A 24,464-nucleotide genomic window follows, 5' to 3' on the forward strand; every position below is an offset into this window, starting at 1 on the left:
TGGGGTTTGTAACCCTAAGTCTAATACAACTTAAATGTAATTATAAAACTAGTTCATTGCTTATTTTTGCCTATTTTGAGCAGAGCAAAGGCAAGGCAGTGGAAATGAAGCTGTTAACCTGTACAGAGAAACTGTAGGGGAGAGAGAGAGAGAAAAGGAAAAAGGCACGAAGATATAGATGAGAGAGAGAGCGAGAGCGAGAGAGAAGTCCAAAATCCAAGTAGTCCTAAAGAGTTGTGCACATTCTCTTGGGCTGAAAAGACGATAAGCTACTGAGCAAACAACTCGTCATCTGATTGTCAACTGTCAGTAAAGAAGAGCCATCTTCCTTTTTGCTAATCTTCCACTGAAAATTGTTGACAGGTTCCAGCTGAAAACATGAAATAACGGAATCCTAAATGTGCACAACAGTCCACAGGCCATAAATACCACAAAATTTAGTGCTGTCTATGCAGCAGAGTTCTTTATGTTTTATATTAGCCTGATCTCAAGCAGTTGCTGAACACCACTTTTCCTTCCCAAGCCAGACCTGAGCTCTGTGCCTGCCATTCCAAGAGTCAGCATTTTTGCACTGTAGTTCTCAAGACACAATGGAAATACACAGATTACAGTCCCTAGCTCTCCCAGTTGCTGTCATGGAGCATTTTCCGTGGCTCAAGATGACCAGAGAAATCATTCAGTTATGACCAAACACCAGGAACGAGCATCTCAGCTACAGCAGGAGCAGTAATCTAAATCATTACAATACAAAATATCAAGACCTAAGAAGTAAGTATTTACAAGTGCCCAAAGTTTTATGGATAGCAACATCACGACCAAGTATTCCAGTGACCATTTAAACATGGAGTTAGGAAAGATTAGAAACAATAGAAAAATAAAAGGCACCAAGTATATGCCTATAAGCAGATTATTGCTATAAGTATAGCTACTATATGAATATTTAATGCAATTATCAAGGCTTTAAGCTTTAAAGCTTTAATGAAATAGTCCCAAGACTTAATCAGATTTTCATTTTTAAATAACCAGCTGCTGAACTGTAAATCTGCACCTCTTTTTTCTTTTAACTTCATAGCTCAGGAGTAAAAAGTGACTCATCCAGAGGTAGAAAGCACCACTGATGTTAAAGGGAAGAAAAACTGTCTACGGAATTGGGAATAGCATTAGAAAACATGGTTCAATAAGCAGATCCAGTAAGCCTGAATGCCAGAAAAAGTCCTTAAAACAAACACACACAAAAATAAAGACAGAGAGAAAAGGAAATAAGCATTAGGAATTTATAAATGAACAATGAAATCATTACTTCAGTGTTAAGGAATTTTATTAGTTTTCATTGTGTGCTCAGATTTCACTTCGGACCTATGAAAATACTGTCATCTATCCATAAAAGAGTAAGAAATGTTTTAGAACATTGTCAACACAAAGGAATTAATTTATTAAGGCTAAGGGATTATTTGAGATCATTTCTATGCTTCCTTAATTTCTCATCATTTGTTTTAAAAAGGAACTTTTACCACATCTTACTTGTAACTATTCAGGAAAGCAGAATCGCTGGAGGGAGCATCTACAGTTGAAGAGGAGGCAATTAACACCAAAAGGAAAAACCACAGCAGAAACTGTAGTCAAAAATCACAGCCCTTCGAGTGCTCCTCTGCCATCAAAGGAGGAAATGGGAGCGAACGCAGATTGTGGCTGATAGCATGCTCCTGCATACACAATTCAGCGAGCAAGCGAACAGAATACAGGCAATCCAGCACTGGGAAATTTCAACACATGGAAGAGGTGAGCCTATTCCAAACAGCGGTCAAAGCAATCTGCGCTCAGAGATCCCCCTCCAGCTTCCTACTTCCCCTGGTTAACACTAAGAACAAAGCTTCTGGGAATATGAATTACATTCCTCACTGACATAGAATCACAGGTTGCTGTGCCTCAGGCATAAAATCAGGCCAATAAATTCTTACTTCACAGAGCAGTTAGCAGGACTTGATTAATAGAATCTATAAAACAACAGGGATCTAAATTGAAGGAGCCACAATGCAGATACAACTCTCATGACATACTGTTTCACCTTTATAGTCTCATACCAAATTGTATGTCTTTTATCTAAGCAGAAGGCAACTAAAGGAAATGTCCAACATCTGCCATACAGCAATGCAGGGGTAGAGTATTTCTGAAACAGTGGCTGTTTTGCAACTACCTAAATCAGGAAATGTTGTACTGCTCTTTTGAAATGATCTACTATGTGGATATGGAGCATTTTATTCATTTTAACTCTCATATGAATTCTTAAACAAACAGATAGCCAATTTCAAAGATGAATACTTTATTATTTTCAACCCATCTTCCCTTTGCCTCCCTCTTCTGCAGTACAGGTTGAGGGCCATCACAATTAATTCCGAGATCAGTCAGTCTTTTCCTCATCTCTTTTGATCATGGGGTGTACTGCCAACAAGGAAAACTGTATCAGCAACTTCTGGCTAAAGAGGGAGGATACTAGGAAACATTGTCTTATCCAAAGACCACATGGCAACCCAAAAGACCTTCATCCCAGAAACTAAATGGTTCAAAAGTCTCTCAAACTGGCATGTTCTTGGAGTGAAGGGGAAGAACAGGTTCTAATAACCACTGTCCTTGGATGATGAGTTCATTTCCCCGCAATACTAAAGAAATAAATGTTTCCTGTGCAGTTCTCACAGTGTCCTTAGAGAACTGTAATCGTGGGTATCTGTCCTGTTTTCAGGACACACAATCGGTCCTTTGCTCCCTCATAACTCTAGCCAATAACAGCCCAATTACGTCGTCGTTTCTTTACTGTCATGACTAGGAGACTACAATAGTAAGGGCATTCTCAAGCTATGTAATTGTTTTCTTTTGACAGTAATATAAATATGACGCAGTTAAGAATCTGGCATTTTTCTCTTTAAAAAGCCATTGATGATTGAAAAGTACCTCCATATTTTGCTAATCAAATTAAAAACATATAATCCTAAAGTACTGGACTAATTCTAGACCTACATTTTTAAGAGATCAGTGAGGTCCTTCCTGTTACCCGTCAGTAGGCATAACCTTTATGGTGTTCATTATGTTTTACTGTCTGCTAATTTGAGGTAGCTTATCCTCTTGCGAAATTTACCGAAACACTGAACAAAAGTAGATCTTGCAAAATATTTCACAAGTTATAAATAAAAAAGTCCATTGGCCAGAAACTTTTAATCTTATTCTTTTTAGAAAAAATAATGAATTCAAGACTCATGTGTCCTACAAACCTGGCCATCTGTTTATACGCTTCTTCAGCCACCGCAAAGATATGTGGATCCATATCCCCCATATTTTGGCCACTGTAGGCATTGATGATATCTTCGCCATAGATAGGCAGTTGTTCATAAGGATTTATGGCCACTAAGACAATACCTACAAAGCAAATGAAACAGAGGGTGTTATTAACACTTGTCTTAAACCAAACCAAAAATGGTTTCAACAACAACTACCTTTTGTTCTAATCTTTCTAAAACTACTAACTGTAGAAGAAGGACCTGTAATTGACTTCAACAGATATTTAGTCTGACCTCAGATTTGCCTATAAGAACTTGTACCTTATTATAAGAAACTTGTACCTTATTATAAGAAACATGTTAGGGACAACTTTTTACTTCATTTCTCCATCTCTCTTTTCTCAAGCTGGCATGCATGAAACAACGTAACCGGATTTAGAGTGCATCTGCTTGAAACACAGCCAGCTCAGTGCAGTAAATTCATCAACGGTCGCTGTGTTTCCCCATATTTTCCTGTACGAGTTCTTGGATTTCCAAATTATAACTACTGCAAAGTCCTGCTGACTGCAAGTTTGGTTACAAAAAGGATGTTAAACATTCATGGGTCATGCTGTGGCCAGGACTAACGTTTTCAGTATACATTTTTGTTACAGGTAATCTCATAACCATGGTTTAGAATTTAGATTCGAAGGGAACTCTGGAGGTCATGTAGTCCAACATTCTGCTCAAAGGAGGGCTAAAGAGTGACCTTCTACAAAAGATCAAAAAACAAGTGTAGACATATTTCATAGGGCTGACACACAGAGGTACGTAGTCATATCAAGAATTCAAGTGTTTACACCTATAGAAGGCACCATAAAACCCTTATCTTATACCTCTGTATAAGACACATGTATAATAATCTACACCTCACATCTTCCAAATTTTCCATCCCAATTTGATACATGTATCTGCCTTTCTTTACAGCACTCATTACTACAGCATTTCCCAACTCATCGTATCCTTCTACTCTCCCCACACAGACTGCCTCCAGTTCCCTCCTGTTTCACAGGAAGACTCAGCCTTACTCAATACATCTTTCCTGCCCACAAAGTGAGATCTCATATGCTTCTGATCCAACTTTTTTCATGAGAAATGAGGATTTCTCTGTCGACAAGGAGGGTTTGAACAAAGACGACTAATACCTTGCTCTTCTGCAGCATTTACAATGGGTAGGGAACACTTATTTGCTCCATGCGGGGGTGAAAACATTGATCACTGCCACACGAGACACAGCCGTGTCAGGCAAACTGTGCTCTCTTCACATGGCAAATCCTCCTCACCTTGACAATGTGATAAGGGGAAAAAAAAAAAAGAAACTCTAGTTTCAATTGTGGCCATTTTTTAAATGGATTTTCTTCTTACATATATATTTCAGCACCTGAAAGTGATAGCACGGGTGCAAGTGGCTGCATAGTGACTGCAGCAAACTATAAACACTTCTTGGACTAACTGGTCCCTGATGAACCCACATTGAAAGCACTTCCATAGCACTCAGTACATGTCTATATTTACTCAAATTCACACATACACACACACACATGCTTCCTGGGTGCAGCTCCCCGCCCTCTGTTCTGTGCAGATTCCAGGGATGTGATTTATATCTAGGAAATTTTCCATGCAAAAGCTGGGAGAAGAGAAGTGAAAGCACCTATAACTGGCTCTGCTGCCGTGAACATCATCTAATTTTTAAATCTTGTCATGCATTTATAAATGAAGCACACAGCATAGCAAAAGCATTAAACAACAACAGAATTTCTTTCACGAAAAGATCTGAGAGACCTCGATCTATTTCTGCAAACATACTGCAAGTTATATGTTTAGACACACCTATCTAACTAGAGTCAGTGATTTTCCACTAGCTATGACTTCACTGAAATAACTCAAGGATGAGAGTTATAAGTGTCTGTAAAAAATGCCAAGTTCAAATGCTTTAATGATGAGCCAAAAAATAAAGGGCGCGGAGAGGAGGGGAGAAAAGGACTTCAGTACTAGCAGACTTGCGGAATGGTTTGGATGTCAGTGTTGAACACCTGCACTTTGAAATTATGAGTAAGGAATAAAAAGGTAAGTGTCTTTAAAGAACATTCCCAGATCCATCAGCTACACTGAAAAATAAGCAACTTGGGATTTTTGAGCCAGTCAGCAGTAGGTTAGGCTGGGGCAGCTGAACCAACAGCTTCCCATGCCTGCTTGACATTACGGGAGGGTGCGTCTCTGACTGGGCCCACGGTGGGCAGACCTGCTCCTGCACGGCTGCAAGTTATATCCCAGCACAACATAACTAACCACGACCAGTGCTGAAGAGCAGCAGGGCAGTCAGCCTGGGAGAATAGCCAAACTAGCCATCCCAGGCTGACCTGCCACAAATTCATGCTAATACCCTTAATTTGACTGAAGCATAAAGATGGAGCAGTAGATGTTAAGGATCAGGGTTGGGTGCAATAATAAAATTAGGCAGGAGTTCAGTCTGGATCGCCAGAGGGGATACAAACCAGGGCGAATGCGCACTGGCAATACTTTCCAGAGGACAGTGCCAGGGCATGTCCACAGCACAGTGGCCTGTTCTGTAAAACCAAATGCACCCATGCAAACTGCCATACAGCTGCAGCACAACCAGTTCCACAGTGAAAAGCCTGGAGAGAAAGCCAGGTCTCGCTAATGCTTCAGAGCAGCTGCTTGTTTGCTCCTGAGCAGCAATGCACATATGCTCGCCCCACCGCAAGCTTTTACTGTCTCTTGGAGACTGCAGGTATAAACTAGAGATCTGGGACACTTAATAAATTGACACCAGATCAACTCCCCAGTACACTCTCCTGAGCGCTCCAAAGGACAGCAGAGCTCGGCCTCGGGTAGCAGAGAAGGTGGTATCCCAAGGCTCCAGTGATGCCACCAAGAGGAATTAAGGAAATCATCTGGCATGAAAAAAACACTGAGAAGCACTCTTGGATCCTGAGGGTCCTTGGGGATTTGTCAATATACAGAAAAATATAGGAGAAATGCTCACTCTCTTATTTCTCTTCAACATACTTCAGTGGCACAGACAACCACATGTCCTCAGGGGTTTTACAGGTCTCTCAGAGCACTGAACAAGATCCATGTTCCAATTCCTAATTCCATCAATAAAGTACCATTGCTAAAAAAAATGAAAAGGACTGACATGATTTTATCTGTTCTTAACCCATGGTGTTCTGACAGCTTCACTGGAGAAGGAATTAAAAGGTTTACAATCCGGTGTTTGCTTAAAGGATCTGGATCAAGGTAACGTTTTCTATATTGCATATCCCAAGGGAGCTGCGGCTGCACACCTTGCACAGCCCAGTGCTGAGAAGCTGGGTTCGTTAGCTGCGTCAGAGCTCTGTGCTAATTCAGTGGTACTTCTCTGTACCACCCAACTGAGCTTTTTCAGTGCCTCTGTGCGGTATAGCTTATCACCGAAGCAAGCGCACCACAACATCGCAGTGGAAGCTAAAGAAAGTCCTTGTAGGAGTTACTGTGGAGTAACTAGTGTGCTTTGAACATCCCAGGCTACTCCTCACTGACTTCCCCATGTAAGCAACCCAACTGCGAAAAGCGTGCCTTTGCCACTGATCACTATGATGCATAGACTCTCTTAAAGCCTCTCAGACTTGCAAGTCTAATCAAAGAGACATTAAAAGTGCTGTGCAAAATTTCAGATGATTCCCTTCTGCTTTTGGTTACATTGGCAAAAACACTCCCTTGAATTCCAAACAAGCAGCCCCGTTACAAGTCTCCAGCATATTAAATCACTTAACTTCAATATTGATGTGTAAAATCAACATGCAAACAACTACCATCTGGAAATATCCAAAAGATGTAACTTGGGAATTATATGTATTCTATGGAACATTTAAACCAATCTACCTCACAGGGACATAATTCAGAATAATTTATATTAAATTTTTTTACCTCTACTAAATCATATTAGATTTTTCATAAGAAAAATCACAGCCCTTCCCAAATTAGATTTACATGTGTTTTCATTTTATAGAATTACATTAAAACAAACTCCTTGGTTACTCTTTTGGCTATTCTTATACACACCCAAGATAAGTGGCACCAATTCTTTCATCTTGAAGATATTCATCAATCTGCGGAAAGCTGAATATTAATAATTTGTTAATTTAAATCAAAGCTTGCCCTCCTGCATAAAAGGCAGCATTTTATACATCTGAACTAAACCGCAGTATTCACTGAGTTTTGATTATAGCCACAGCAGTTTTTCCACGTAAACATTCAAATTTACTTTTTTAACCCTTCAATTAACTTCCTTAATTCTTCATTTCACATTCTCAGCAGTAAAGCAGAATTATGAAATCATCCCTGGATTTCAGGGATGCCTTGAAATCAGGAAATCAAGAGTTCTTCTGTTTAAGAATGTAGATGACCTCAAAGTGAAATTTTGAAGAATTTAATATCCGCTTGACATATTACTCTAAGGACAGAACAGCTGAATTAATTTCTAAGGCTGTGGACATGCATCCATCCCAGATCTACTTCTGCTAGTTGAGAAGAATGTTACCATAATTCTCTTGGTGGATTAAAGCTTTTCTTAATCTTCAGGCTCAATCAACTGGGTTAAACCACCTTCACCAGGTGTGTGAACTAAACTAGCTAACGTCGTCTGAAGCAGATTAAGGAGGCACATACAATTCCTTCCATGGGCAGAGCTCTAAGGCAACAATCTTTGGTGAAGGGGAAGTAATTACTTTGGATGGAAACCAATGGAATGATTTGAAAAACGAATGTCCACAGCCAGAGGATCAGGTTTCTAAAAGCCAACGCACCACCATTATTGAAGCTACTTTATAACATAAGGTATATATGCCTACATCCCAAGCTACCATATCCTCACTATACTGTATTGCTCAGTTCACCCGTTAGTATTAAACTTCATCCATCTGTACTCTGACCACCTGGAACTCCCAAACTACTTAATCCACATGTTTCTAATAAATCCAATATGCATTTCTGAGAACTCTCAGTTGAGTCTTGTTTGGAAGCAAAGAGGCTTGTCAAGCTCAACAATCCCATGCTCCTTGACAAATCCTTGATTTCCAAAAACAGTTAAAGGCCTTCCAACCATTTGGCTGTATAAAATCAGCCAAACCACCAATAAATGAAGCACTAGGAAAACCATGAAAACAACATGTTTTCCCAAACACAGCAAAACAAAACTAGCAGACAACACATTCTTTTTGAAAGGCTCTTAAATGATGCTAAACATAATCCACATTTGCAAGCAAATCAAATACAAATCAGGCAGGCTTGTCTTATGGGACTGGTATGGTTGTACTAGTAACTAGTAACTCACTAACGTGAGTAAACCGTATAGACTGAAAGCCGTTTACAAGTTTACACCTTTATCAAGGGTTGCCCAGGGAGCCTGTGGTATCTCCATCCATGGAGATACTGGACAAAGCCCTGAGCAACCCGATCTAGCTAGACCAGTTCTGAGCAGGGAGCTGGACTAACAACCTCCAGAGGTTCCTTCTGACCTAAATTACTTTGTGCCTCTAGTCATGCTCTGATTCAGTGACAGGATGAGACGTGATGGGATGAGATGTGGGTGTGAATCACCTCCCACACCTAGGAGGAAGAAGGTTGGCTACAGGCAGAGGGAAACAAACTCTGATCGAGTCCCCCATGGTCTGGACACTACTGAGAGCGGGACTAGGGAGTAGATACACTCTGCTGGGCATCCAGACTAGGAATCACCAAACTGAGCAAAAGGCGGTGCGTTATTAATGCCTGCAGTCTGCTCATCATGCCACGTTTAACACGCCGGTTGCCCTCACTCTCCATATCCATCACCATGGGTGGGGCTACAACAGCAACCTGAACAGGGCAAATCTGATTCTTGGCATGCTCTGTATGCAGACCAGGATAGGACAGGATAGGGCTTTCAGCAGCAAAACACGAGTTCTTACTTCAGATATCTGCAACCATGATTAACTGATATCTGTCAGGGGCCACCTTGCAACATGATGAGTTCCCCAGTCTTGTGACAGCCTAACCTAGATTTTGCAAAGCAGTGCAAAGTGCAATAAAATTATAACTAGTAAGTCTACTAAGTAAGTCTAACACATGATGATATCAAGAAGGCTAGGTACACTTTGGGATGCCATACCAAGAACTGGGACTGTCCTACATAAGTTTGACTAGAGATAGTCTAAATTGAAAAAGCTGAAATTGTGTATTTAAAAAGAAATCCTGAAGCATATCTTCTGTTGGTATTAACTAGGCTACAAGGAGTTTAGAAAGATAATTTGACTACGTGCAATGGAAGAATGTGTCTTCATCTTAACCAGACAATTATGAGACGGAAATTTTCAATATCTGTTTTTCATCAACCACATCATCATATTTTCTTTTATTTTACTTAGCTTAAAGTGTAAAAAAACAACTAATGAGTTGAATTTTGTTTCTTATGCACTAGCACAATGTCCAAAGTCCTATAGTTCTTCTGAATGGAAAACATAAAAAGTAAAATAAACCGGTATCTTCTGTAAAGAGATACAGGAGTTCATACAGAGGTAGGTAATCACAGGTGGGAAGTAATAAACGCATCAAATAGACAGGCTAAGCTCCTACGTTTGCACCATGCCGAAGGGAACAACCATCACCAAGGAATCCCATTGGCAAGCTAAGATTGCTGAACGCTCATTTTATAAACAGAGTTCTTTGGGAAGCTACAGGACAAAAAGCAAAATCACTTTTCTCTGAACCTTAATACTTTCAAGTCTACTCAATGCAGTTAATAACCACAAACATAGGGCCTTTCACAAGACAACCCCATCACACTCTGTCATTAAATTACTTTAAATTAAAAGCACACATACCAATAATCAACTTTTCCCCCGCCCCCATCTACGGCATTTTCTGTAAAGACTATACTCTGTGGTACAAAAAGACAGTACTTACCACAGTAGGTATAAATTAGTTTAGAGTCTATAAACCGAACTTTGAGGTTGTGCAAAACAGCAGGTTCATGGAGGTAACTCAGTGCTGTGAGGTCATTTTCACCAACAAGTATGTCAGGGTTTCGCAAGGGAGGGAGTTCCTTGGTCTTCGGATCTAGGCAATATTCTAAGTCCTGAAAAATAAATAGAAGTACACGTTGAAAGAACTTTTATTTTTTTTTTTTTTTTAAGGTTTCCTCGTTCAGTTCGGCCAACCATTCTTTCCCAGCAAAACGTTCCCAAGTTACAAAAACACAATATAACATTTAAATTAACTGGTGCTTTGATCTAGTACTGCTTTATCCAAAAATGTCATTAAAATTTTCTCCCAAAGGATTTTCTATAGGCAACATGCAATCATAAAGGGATATCATCTTGTTAAAAATATTACTTAAACAAATTCCTTGCTTTTGCTACCAAAAGTTATTCTTAAATAAACCAAAATATGTTATATCATAAATCTAATTATTTTTTCATATTATTTTCCTCTTACATAAAGTTCATAAAGTTCTGTCAGTTTATAGTCAGCTTCATATACAGAAGTAAGATATAAAAAAGCTGGCAGAACACTAAGAACACATAAAATGAAAAAAAGCTATTTAAAATTTGTGCAGCTATGAATTTATCTCTACCATAGACATTTTGCTTGCATCTGTCCATAGACCTAAAAATACTTCAATTCAGCTGGTGCCCAATAAGATGACTGGGACAAGATATGATTTAACTACCAAAGATCTCCATTCCACTATAGGCAATATCCAAGTGAGTAACACCATCACATATCCTGGAACACGTGAGGGGAAAGTTAATCTTGTTAGATTTTTGAAGGTTGTACTCAGCTTGTGCTATAAGGGACATGACAGACTCAAAGACTGAAATTATTCAAATAAAATATTTTATTTAGAAAGTTTTTCTATATATAATCTGTTAATTTGTACTTCTTTACTATGTATACCTCTACATAAAAGCAGGATCTAAGCCGCTCACTGGTAAGAAGAAAAAAATTGCAAAGAAAAAAAAAAAAACGTGACCAACTGCAGTAGATCTTTATTTTCCATCCATGAAGATCTGAGCAATTACCATCCTTACATATCAGGATTAAATAACCATTTAAATGTCATAAATAAAAGTTAACAGGCCCTCACTAGACAGATGTGAGGGTTTTTTTTATAGAGCTGTCATCATTTCTTTATATAGTATGCAACATCATGTTCATAATACTCTTAATCCTTGCTCCATTTTATCTTTATTAATCTTCTGATGGTTATGCTGGACTTAGAAGTCACAGTTCTTTTTCTGCAACACTCTTGTCCTAGCAGCCCGCTGGAATATCAGATCAGGGTTACAGCTTTAACACCACAAATAGAAAAAAGATGAACCAACCAAACATAAGGAGCAGCTGGATAAAAGCAATCAAGAATAGTATTTTTAAAAATCAGATAGAATGGATTTTTGCAAACAAATTTTTGCAGCAAGATTTGTCACACACACAAAAATACTACTCAAAGTCTATGGGTAAGAATAATTGCACTTTCATACATATATTTTGATAACACAGCTTTCTGTGTTAGATACAATAGACTCCAGTGAAGAGCAAGAACAATCAGCTTACAAATAACGTGCAGACCTACCTTGCCCTCTTCAAGTCGAAGCTGGAGAACTTTATCTCCAGGTTTATAATCTTTGAGAAGTTCTGCTGACTTCCAGACCTCCTCTGGATCAGGGATCCAAACCCTGGCATACTGCAATATGAAGACAATAGCAAAAGAGAAGTGACTTCTTGTTGTAATATAGTTATGTCATCAATATATATGACAAAAACCTTTTTTTCTTTTTTAATACATATTTATATAACAGCCAAAACTTTAAGCAAGAGAGAAAATGCATTGGAATGTCTGAGGTAAACAAGTTGCTCTATAGATTGATAAAAGCCCACATATGAGCTTAATTTTAGAAAGAAAAAGGTATTTCACATGCAAAATAATGTTTCAAGATGTACACTCAATGCTGAAAATCTAGAAAGAAAAATATCTGTGTTTTCAGAGAGATCAAAAATTTGACTACCAAAAAAATTGTAATTAGAGTGACTCTTCTGAAACTTACCCAATCTGACTACGTTAAAAGTGCATTTGCAATATACATCCAAAAAAATGTTGCCATATAATGTTAAGAGAACACTTTGGCACATCTGTGTTAACTCAGACAAATCTACCTGATCTCAAGTATGCAAAGCTCTTTCTTTCATATTTGCAAAATATAGGGGAAGTTTAGAAAGTATTATCACCAGAACGTCAAAAGAAAAACCTGCAAAGACCTGGTTTAAGGTCTCCAAATAATAGAAAAGAAAAATCTAGAATTCTAGTTAATGACCATTTTCATCCAAACCAAAGGAACAGGCTTGATATCTGTCTTTAGGAAGCGTTACATGTGCCCCAAACTTGAGAGATTGCCTGGGTCTTTTCTCCAATGTTAAGTTATGGAAACAAGGAAGAAGGAAGGCTCACGTGGAGGGCTTCCTTCTGGTCCAAACTGACTGAGTTATTCCTAATGAGATTAATGAGCGTATCCCTTGAATAAAAAATATATAAAAAAGAAAACTAAAAAACCTAATTTTTCTATTTTTAAATTTTAAAGCATTTACAAGGGAAAGAAAGTTTTTGCACATCAAATCAGGTATTTATTGGACCGGCAACCCACAAGACTTTTCCTTAGCTCCAAATCATGCGTGTTCATATAAAGCTGCCACATGCCACTGATCCGCTGGTGATTCCACATTGGCATTACCAATTCTGCATGGCACGTAGTGGCTCAGAGGACAAACGAAGAGCTAGGTCTGCTAATTTCACACACTAATTACAAAATGTAAGTTTGATAAAGTAATCGAGCTGGAAGTAAAGATACGTCCAAACACAAGGAATAAAGTACGTTTCTTAATACAACATCCCAAACGGTTAACAGAGCGTTCCTCTGCAATCGGAATTCCGTTATGCAGCACCTGGATCACTGTCCACTAAATTAAGGAACCGCATGCAAACTGTTTTTCTCCTCCTGTGTAAACGTACAGGCTGTTGAGTATCTTCCTACCATATTTTTAGCATTTTCTTGACGTGACAGCTGTAACTTTAAAGCTAGAATATTTAGGGCCAGTAACTTCCTTCAGTATCCAAGCACAGATGCTGGTGGCTGTCCTCCGCAAGGCGGGACGGCAGGGAGCGGAGCGGCGGATGCCACCCCGCTCCCCTTGCCGGCAGCCGGGCACCCTTCGTCTCGTCCGAGAGCGGTCACAAAGCACGACACCCCGCGCACCGCCAGCTGCACAGCACTTCTTGGCCACTGGTAACCTACTACAGGCACTTCAGGAAAGACAAAAAGCTGCAACTATAGTGTGGGCAAGGAGCAAACAGGAAAGATCAACTATCTCACCCATACCCTGCGCCTCTGAAATTGCAGGGTATATATTAAATAAAACACTCTCTGGATCATAAGAGGCAGATCACATCCCATATTGCAGAGGAGGGCAAATAAAACTGGCCCTGCCAATGTGACCTGGAGAGAGAAACGCCCTCCTGATCCCAAATCTGATAACGAGTTTAACTTTGAGCATTTGAACATGGGCAATAACCTCTCTACGTTTTGGAAAAATGACAAAGTATAAGCTACACTGCACTAAAAGACTGTTCTTAAAAAACAGAAGAATTTGGGAGAATATTTGCCTTTCCATCACCAACTCCAAACAGTCAATAATCACCACCCAAGTCTCCCCAGACTATGATAACAGTTTCAAAATTATAGATTTAAAAATGGTGACTGGCTCTAGCCTACCCTGAAACGCATTCAAATATTTCCAAGAAAATCCACATCCACAATCAGCTCCAAAAACTGGAAAATTCAGGGTTGCCAGAGACCTGAGATGGACTCGCCTTTTGTGAAGTTACTAAGGCTTTGGGAAGTTTCCTTTAAAGAGTACTCTCTAACTGAAAAGCAACTGTATTGTCAAATAGCACTTTTTTCCCCCCTCTCAAAATAAAACTATGATGCACTTAATAAAAGAAAAATAAAGACAAGAAGATGATGCCCAACAGGAGAAAGCAGCAAAGAACAGCAACATATGGAAGCCTCCTTTAATACCCAGACACGCAGCACTAATAATCCAAGGCAAAAAAGTTTCCATTATAAGTAACTGGATGGGCACAAATTTAAGAGCTGCTGCTTAAAATCCCAAACACCATCTTGCTTGTTTTCTAAAACACTTGCTTATAAATCAACAGAGGAAACTGTTACAGGAAAACAGTTAACTAAGAAATTTCAGAGATTTCAGCAGGGAGTTTACTTCACATATTTAGGGTGTCCAGCATGTATCTTTAGTTTTCCTACTGTTTAGTGACTAATGAAGCAATTGCCTTGGAAAAGATGGGAGAAATTCATATATACATACTCATACTATCAGCCAGACAACCCCACTAACATGAACCTAACAGAAGTTTCTATATTTGGTCTTATCAACATGACAACATGCAAGAGGGATAAGCTCCGCCACTGATTTCAGTGGTGCAGGATTAGGCCACCCCATTGGAACAACAAAGAAAATATACACAAAACCAAAAAACACTAAGAATGACCAAAATGTTTTTCATTTGATCCACAAAAACACCAGTAATGGTAAATCCCCCTACTTCGACATCAACTGCTGCAATTCGTCCCAATTCACCTCTGATAACGTATAAAGAACCTGACATAGATTAATAAATAAGGTATTTAAAATACTTTAAATGGTTCTGAATATTTGTTAACAGCATGAAAAGGTTATTTATCATTTTAAAACAAAAGCAGTCACATGTTTTAAGACATTAAGCGTGAGCTAAGTGGCTAAGGGAACCAGACGCTTTTGGATCTTCCTACAACTCAGCTGCATTAGGGTAGATACAAAATTACTTTTATGAGTAAAGTGAGATTGTGTAATCCAGAACAGATATAATACATATTTTCAAAAACAGAAAGAAAAGTCATATTTTTAAGTGAGTGAAGCCAGATATCATGGTTATTTCATGCTAGAGAATCAACTGAAAGTGTACGGAAACTTATGTAGTTACTTATACCTCTGTATGTACGTGCAAATATGTACATAGGAAAACAGCTCTTGAGTAACACTATGCAAAGGATATGGCATTTTTAATGCATTAAAGCTTCTGAACTGATGCTCCTGCAGCTTTCAGGGAGTATTGAGCTTGTCCCACGCCCCTTGCCTTTGCAAACAAAACAGCTGCTTGGTTTTATAGGTGCCATCATGTTGCAAAACATCTTCAAACATGAATCCCAATAAAAAGAGAGTAGAGAATCAGAATCAGCCTTAGGGCAAAACCAGTTGATATTTTCCTTGTAATCAGAGAGGAGCTGCCTTTGCTGCTCTCCCTCGAGCTGATGGTACGTGCTCCTCTTCCAAAGGCCTGAGCCGAGCTGCCTGGGGCGCGATGCAGGAGAGGAGAGGGGAATTTATGCTACGCAAGCATAGCGAGCCATGTGATTCTGGAGTCCTTGATCCAGAGCTTTTTTTGAAACAAGGTATGTATAGACAAGTTATTCAGCAAACATGCTGAAACTGCTCTCCGTATGTCTCTCTAAACCCAGCTTTCTAGATGGCAACCTCAATTCGCTTACATTTTAAAAAGTTGCTTGAGAGTTTTGTTTCCTTAACTTGGAAATTAAAGGTGACAAAATGCTCCAAAGGGAAGCAAACAAAAAAAAAATCATACCTTGATGGAAAATCTTCAGCTTTTGCCAGATTAGTACATTCAAGTAGTTATTTCTGGTTTTCTGATAAAAGTTAATCCTTTTTCTTATGCGCCTAAAACAAGTCAGTCAGCCATCTCATTTTAATGGATTCCCAAAGGACAGCAGGCTCAGGGATCTAGTCCACACTATTCTGGTGCAAAATACAATTAATTCACATAACATGCTTAGTTCATAAGCAAATAATAAAAGCTCAGTATTCTTGAGACTTTGATCAGATCTGTAACCAGCCTTCCTACCACTGGTCATGAGATGCTGGCAGGAGGCAAGGATGTAGCGAAAGGTCTGTGAGGTCCTTGACTCGCTCTCCAGCAACGATGTAAAGATGGTTCCTGCCATTCCTACACTCTGAATACAAACCATCTAAAAACATTATGTGAATGGGTAGCTGGGTATATAAAGAATAGTACATAAAAGATACAAATTTTAAGTGTACAACGATATCACAGTGTGGGCCTTTACGCATAGTTTAAGGTTATTCTTTCAGCCAACATCCACATAAGTGCTCAGCTAAGACTCATGTCAATTTTTACCTTTCAGTAAAATCAAGAAAAAGGATGCACCCTTTCTAATGCACCCAGAAGTGACTAGAGAAGCAACTTAATGTTAAAATAAGGCTGCAAATACATTTTGGCTGACCAGACCTCATTAAACAGCTGTCGGACTGTGCACCGAACATGCAGTTAGCAAAATCTTACGTTTTATTCTTATTTTTGCCACTAACTCTCTTTGTTGGCTCAGCTAAGTCAACAATTCCCTAATCAATGTGCCTACCCAATAAAATAAGGATAAGAACAACAGCGATAGGCATGAAAAGCAGTAGATTTCACGTTGAGTATATCGCTTAGGAGGACACCAAAGAAAATAACAAACAGGTCATTAACAATCATTATCCCCTAAAAATGTTGATTCTGAACCTATACAGTGTGTATTTACTTCGGTAAGTAAGAAAATAAAGTTTCTCCAAACTATAAGGCTATGACTAACACACCACTGAAATTAGTATCCACAAACTGTTTCAAAATAACTGGGAAGTATTTGTCAAAGCATGGCATTTGATGGCACAGAAAACTATGTATTTGGTCATACAGCTTAATCATCTATTCTTACACAACTTATTTTTGTATAACATCTTCTGTCTCAACAGAAAGCTAAAGCTTTCTTTTCTTTTTTTCTCATTAACCTAGCTTTCTAACTACTTCAGTGACGAACTTCTTGTTTCTAGCAGCTTTTTTTTTGAAAGACAAAACTTCAGATCACCTTCTCACTGCAAGATAGAAAACAACAAAATAGGTTCACCAAATGCAACCTCTTCTGGAATGAAGCTTGAGGAGTATTTAAGAGGACACAGCACCAGCGCTTCACCGGAGGAGAAACGCGCTGTCCGCTCTGAAATTGCCAGGCAGAGTCAGAGCAGGGGTGCAATTACACAAGCTGCAAAGTATCCAGGGCACCAAATTTACATTTCTAACTCTTGCAAAAGTGCTATGGCATTTTTAATTATCCTGCTTTAATACCTCATTTGAAATATTTTGAACTCTGGCTGAGTGCCAGCGGCAGTAGGCAAGTTCAAGACAGCAGCTCTTGGCTGATGTTTTTGTTTCTCTCAAACCCAAGCGCGTGCCCTTTCCCTTTCAAAGGGGGGGGGGGGGAGTCAGTGCTATCACTGACGTTTCAGCATTTAATGCAAGCGTTACTGCATAGCCAACAAGGATTTTTAATATTACACCTTCCCCTTATTTCAGGTATATTTTAAGCCTACCATGGGGGCATGCCATCAACCAGGTTAATTTAAGCATAGCCAAAGCAATAATTGTGAAAACCTTTCAAAAATAAAAAGGTCAGAATACGATAAAATTATCAGAAGCAAAAATGGCCTGGAATGTGCCTGGAACTATTTCAAACTTCACAAAACAATTTGCTTCCATAACTAGGATGTTTGTGAAGAACAGTGTACATGACTAATTTACAGGAGCTTAAATCAACGGCTTTCATCCTTGACATACTGCAGCCTTTAAAGCACTCCCACCGCCTCCATCTAAAAAGCTTATGTCATATATATATAAACCAATTCTCTCTACCAAGCGAAAGCAGAAAAATAACGAAATAAAGACTTGAAAATTCACTTTCATTGCTTCCATTACAAAATATCTGATGCTCCTTTGCCTGGTCTTCTTCCTGCTCACCAGATGATTATGCCAGCCCTAAGAATGTATTTTATACAATGACGAGAAACTTTCATTTCTGTAGTAAATATGCTTTTCTTTGAGCTTTATTAGATTCATGCATACGCTACTGTTTTTAATATAAAAGTGCAGTATTACTTTTTGGGTACATACCTTCCTCACCACTCCCTGAAAGGTAAGAATGATGATGAATTATTTGAAAAATAAAAGATTCAGAAAACAACTCTTCGACATGTGCTGTTGCAATTCACGTAGCAATGTATATAAAAGTAATAGAGGCCAACAAAAAAACTAGCAGAGCAGCCAGGAAATTAGTTGCAGAAGCCATGGTTTGGTCACTTGGATTACTGAGGTACTGCTGTTTCTCTAGTAAAATCTCTGAAGGGAGATTTTCAACTGATAAACCAATGTCAATATTGGAGAACTGGAGAAAAGACTGAAACACAAGCGTGGGGAACAAAATGTATGGGATTACATTAATCTATCTACTATTATTTAGCTTCAAAAGGACTAACAGCTCATTAGCTACCAAATAAAACTTGGAATAGTGGTCCTGAATCACTGTATATGCAACATATTTACAATGCCAGATTTTGATATTTAGGGAGAATCAAAATAGTGCACTCAGGAGCCCGTTTCTTCTCTCCTTTCCACTTGCTTTTTAGACAAAGGATATATATACATAAATATACAAATATATACAAATATACAAAAATATACATATTTCCAAACTCACTCAAATGAATCTATTTGCAGAACTTTTTAAACTAAAAATTAAAATTCTGCCAGAAACTGAGGATGCTTAGATTAGCATCTGTGTGTTAAACCACCAGACATATCTGAAAATAGAATCCATAACACATTTCTCCCAGTGTTTTAAGTTTTTTTAATTTCTCAGCTGAAGCTGCAGTTTCCCATCTTCAGCATTGCTAGTGGGATATTGTCTTGTCATAGGAATTAACAGAAAGCACGGTTAAGGTAAATACAAAAGAGGAGGAACGCTTTTATATATTGTCTTAGCAAGCAAGTTAGCAGGCCAGTTTCCTCCAGGCTACATAAGGAAAAGTTTTCTCATGTAAAAAATGCAGCAGCATTGTAAGACATGAGTTCTGTTAACTTCAAGTGGCAAACGTTGCATAGCAGCGTCTAAGTAAATGTTTCAAGCTAGTATGAAATAGGCACCTGCAATTTATTCAGTCGAAACTGTACATTTTCTACCATCTACAGAAGGTAAAGAGAAAGCAGAAAGCAACTCGCCATAGAAACTGGATTACTACCAACAGCTGAGTCTTTCACACGACATAACCTTACAGATATTAAAGTCATCTTAAGAGCGCTAAGCTGTAGCTTTTCATCTCCAACATGATCGCTACGCAGACTTAAATCCCTGCCAAAGAAAAAATCTGGTAAACAGAACAGGTGGGAGGAAAGAGAAAGATGTTCCTAATTACCAGGACTGAATCATTTCACAACATTCACACCTTGTTAATTGAGCAGAATGGAATCAGATCTTCGTGCTACCTTCTACATAATCAGTTGATGTTAAAATCCCATTGCTCTACAGGTTCTCGTGCGACAGTGTGACTTTAGTCACCTTATAGCAGATAACATAAAATTATCACTGGCAGAAAAAGACCAAGTCCTGAAGAATGGGAACACTTGGTTTCTCTCTCTTGGGAAATACCTTCGGTATGTTTATTATTCATCCCTCCTTATCTACTAACGTATAAGATGAAGTATATGAGGACATTAAAATAAGACTAAAATATGATAAGCTTTTAGAGACAATTATGTTAAAAAGAGAAGGAAATTCTGGTCTAAAATGGCACCAAAGTTGTAACAAAAATTACAGCAAGAACTCTATTGAAATTGTGCCCAGTTATGGTCAGTGAATTTACTGCTCTCTGGAATAGTTCAAAGCAAATTTTAACTACTAGAGACAAAAAAATTGTTGACAGGTGAGATGATACATAGAAAGGCAGTGAATCAAATTTTAGTTAAATATTGTTACTGTTCATGACATCACAAGCTTGCCAATAGCGTCACTTTTGCTTTACATTTCAGTACTAGGTTTCTGGCTCAGCACTGACGACTCTGAGTCCCAAGCAGAGGTGCGAGGGCAGAGGAGGCATCCCGAGGACACGCGGCCCGTCCTGCTGCCCTCAGACGGGCAGCGTCTGGCCCGCGGTGGCTGCTGGACAGCAGCTGCATATCCACAGCTGACGGGTCACAAGACTGTAACGTACTTTAAGGTAAGAAGAGATCAGTTGCGCCAAGCAGTCTTCCAGAAACGAAGAGACTGTGTTCAGAATGAATATAGAAGGGACACAGATGAGACAGCCTTGAATCAGGAGGAAAACAGAAATAACGAAATGCATATGAACAGCTTCATTTTGAAACTTGATTTCTTGCCTAGACTCTCCGAGCCTCAGAAGAGCGATAAAAAGGAAATATCGTCTCCAAAATCACACAGAAGTATGGGATCACTGTTCTTTATTCAAGGAATGGTAACTTGGGCTGCTAAAAGGCAATAACTAATGATATCTGTATTATGACTACAAAGGAGCTCATGGCAGAAAAAAAGACAGGGAAAAGTTTTCCTTTTTCACTGGTGGGTGAGAAAGATAGCTGTATTACCACAGTTTCATTAAATAAGAAAATACAATAGAAATTGCAGTATTCTCTCATACCTCATGATTTCATCTTAGATCACATGAAAAAAATCAGCAGACTATAATAATTATCTATCAAATGAGACCACATGACTCACAAAGCTTCTCTTCTGAGATATTAACCTCTTGAAGTACTAATTGACATTGCTGACAGACAGGAATTAAAAATCCAAGTGGCGCAGCACTCACATCAGCAGTCAAAGAGTTTTCTGCTTCTATTGCATAATTGGAATTATTACAGAAGGAGACATAACTCTTTGGCTAGCTTAACAGCTCTTCTGACATGCACTGAAAGAGTTTGTGGAATATTCTACCTCCCCCCCCCCCCCCAAAAAAAAAAAATCAGAAATCAAAAAGGAATTCAATGCGTAAAAGCTGTCCCTACTTTCTCAGCAAAATCTACTTACACACGTGAACTTGCACTGCTTTTACTTTAACAAAGATGACCTGTTTGTTTATTTACAGACAGCCTTCAAAATCGCAGTCTTTCAGCTGTTAGAGATTTATGATAGACCCTTGCCCCTCCCTCTTTCAAGAATGACCTTATTCTGGGGTGGAAAAAAGGAAAGTTTCTTACTGTCTGGATCAAAAACATACTGCTAATTTTGACAGCACCAGCTAAATCAACTGATGGAACAGCATTAACTGATGAAAGCCAAACCCAAATTCAACCAAAATCATTCATGTGAACTGGAAAGCGGGAACATCACTGTTACTAACTCCGAATGTGGCCTCCTGGAGAGAGCAGTCTGCATCAAGGTTGGAAAAAGAAAACTGTCTATGTTAGCGAGCTGTAACTATAACAGAGAATACAAAGTTTTAAAAGCTTACCCTGTGCAAAACTGTTGAACTTGCATCGTCTATGAAAAATGCTTATTTATCAGAAAGGGAGTTCCTGAGCCATGCCATTTCCTTGGACAGAATTGCTCTTAAAAATATAAGTTGATGCTATTGCAAGGGCATGCTTTCACTTCATATTTTCCCTTAAGTTTGGTTCACACTGCCACCACCATGGATGATGATACTAAGCCTAAAAACAGAAAGGCTTAATCTTTTATATTCATAACACAAGCAGATGCACAGCCAGGTAAGGCCAGGCTTAAACACAAGTCCTAACCTGACCAATCTATACCCCATACAAAGAGATCCCGATCATTAATACAAGAGGCAGGAGAAGGTTCCATTTCCTCTCAGGCTGAAACCAGTAAAACTGCAGCCAGTCCTATGGTACAGAGACAGTCTCAAGGAAGCACTGCGCTTCTGTTAACAAAGTGCTAGTGCTCACTGCAATTTAAAGAGACAGACAAGACTTTACTATCCTTTTATAAAAATGCCAAGTAACCACGAAGAATCAGTAAGCAGCCAAAGACAGCATTTCCATAACAAGAAGGCTGGACAGACATGAGGGAAATGGCATAATCAATTCTGCAAAAGAATCAAAACAAAAATTATTGACTTTCTTAAAGGTAGTAGCATTCCTTATTCTGGCTATGGCACAGCATGCCATTAGAACTGAAATGTATTTTTTGTCTTGTTGCTTAGCAACAACCATTTATATCTCTCTTGTACAGTTTAAGGCCTGATACTTAGAGAGCATCAGTTTAAAGAGACATTTATATTATGATATATAGCAGGGAGAACATCTGTGACAGTCTGATTAACGCTAACTATCTGAACAATAATCTCACATAATTCGTTTCTCTAATAGGAAGACTAAGAGCCCTATGTGATAACATAAACCTCTTACTTATAGGAAGAGAAATTTTACTTCCTGGTTTCCCCAAATTTTTCAACCGTCTTTAAGAACTGCAGTTCCCTGGAATTGCTGAACTCTGCAGACACCTTGTCTAATATGTAATCAATTTTCTTCTGTACCTAAACTGTACCTTGCATGCTTTGAAAGGTCAAAAAAAGAAAATTCAGCTGAATACTTCTGTCTGCCACTTCTGCAATTCACATCCTAGCTCTGCAGGGAGAATAAGCAGCCTTTCCACACACTAATAGCTCTTAACTGCCTTAAAACTAGCTAACCACCACTACTCCCTCATACCGCGTTTAGTTGTAATAACCAAGAAAAAGAATTCTTAGACTTCATTGCTATATCCTTCAAAGACCAGTAAGTTACATGAAGTTAAATGAATCAGATGGTCAGATCACATTTCATTTGTACCTTATCATACAGATTGTTTATAACATTTAACATCAGCTGGGCTCTACCTTTTCATATAACCAAGGACAGCTAATTTGGTAAACTCGGTTGTCTGAAAGCACCAATCTGACCAGCAGCTGCTTCTACGAGTAGTAATGCAAAGCATTTTAAGATCAACTTCAACATAGCTGAATTTTAAAAATACGTAAGAATCTTTCAGCTGGAATAACATGAAACTTCCCCCAGCTACAGAAATAATTATACTGATGTCTCAAAATATTCTTACATATAGTTATAAAATTAGCTGAGCTTGAAAACATTGAGCTCCACAGATTAGCATAATCCTTAACAGTTACATAAGAAGAACTACAAAAGGCACAGAAAAAAAACCAAAGGAAAAACAAAGGAAAAAAGCAGTGGGAAAACATGATACCTGATGGGAACAGAGAGACAGATGAGAGTCCTTTGGGCCTGCAGAAATATCCTCAAGTGAGATTATTAATATGCACACAGAGGGCTACATACAAACAGATTCTGAGATAAACAAGCAGAAAATGAGTCATGAACACCACCAAATAATGCTACCAAATGCTTCAACCATTTTAACTGGCCTCAGAGTTCACTCAACACTGTTAAATAAATGGCAAACATATAGATAGAACTACAACAGAGCATGAACATTATTAAGAGCTGAAGAAAATTACTATAACACTACCTAAAACTTCACTATAATTTCACAGCTAAACAGAGCTTACAGAGACAAGAGCCAGGACCTCCATTTTCCATATCTCCTGGCAAGTAAAAGTGTAGCACAGAAAAACACAGAGGTTCCTCCTCACAACAAAAAGAGAAAACGAACAGGAAACTAATAAGAACACAACAGCATATCCATGAAATTAATAAACATAAGAGGTTTCCAAAAGGGGAAGTTGTACGTTTATTTTTAACTATCACAGTCACTCTAAAGATCAATTTTTAAAAATTGATGTAACAGTTGGAACATGTAAACTTGAGTTTGGCAGTTTGGCTGAATCACTCTCCAGACCAGCAAGGCAGGTTCTTCCAAACTCACTCCAGGTGAGAGTAAGAATTGAAAATGTGCATGCAATTATATGTACAGATGAATGTGTTACTGGCTGTATCCCCCCCTCAGCTAAGTAATCCCCTTCAGTCAGCAGTCTCAGCTGAGCACAGCAGTGAGCCCCCAGGGATTCAATTACAGGTTGAGGATTTTAGGCTGGAATTCAAGAAGATAGCTACAAGATAAAGATGACCCGCGGGGCGGCGGATGTCTGGGAAGCTTTTTAGGAACTACGGGAAGAGCAGCTGATGATTCAGATAGCGAAGGTACCTTTGTACTGACATGTAGGCAGCACTGC

At 38.7% G+C, this 24,464-nt stretch overlaps 1 protein-coding gene across 9 annotated transcripts in view; it reads right to left on the minus strand.

The window, feature by feature from the left end:
* Window positions 1-24,464, minus strand: part of MYO5A (myosin VA) — a 117,616-nt gene that overhangs the window by 77,086 nt on the left and 16,066 nt on the right. For all 9 annotated transcript variants that reach the window (XM_068958123.1, XM_068958124.1, XM_068958122.1 and 6 more), the window contains exons 2-4: window positions 11,923-12,033; window positions 10,254-10,425; window positions 3,264-3,408 (exon numbers count right to left, since the gene is read on the minus strand). In XM_068958123.1, the coding sequence (XP_068814224.1) occupies window positions 3,264-3,408; window positions 10,254-10,425; window positions 11,923-12,033 (428 nt within the window). The remainder of the gene's footprint in view (window positions 1-3,263; window positions 3,409-10,253; window positions 10,426-11,922; window positions 12,034-24,464) is intronic.

The sequence above is a fragment of the Struthio camelus genome, chromosome 12, assembly GCF_040807025.1.
Source record: "Struthio camelus isolate bStrCam1 chromosome 12, bStrCam1.hap1, whole genome shotgun sequence".
Classification (NCBI taxonomy): Eukaryota; Metazoa; Chordata; class Aves; order Struthioniformes; family Struthionidae; genus Struthio; species Struthio camelus.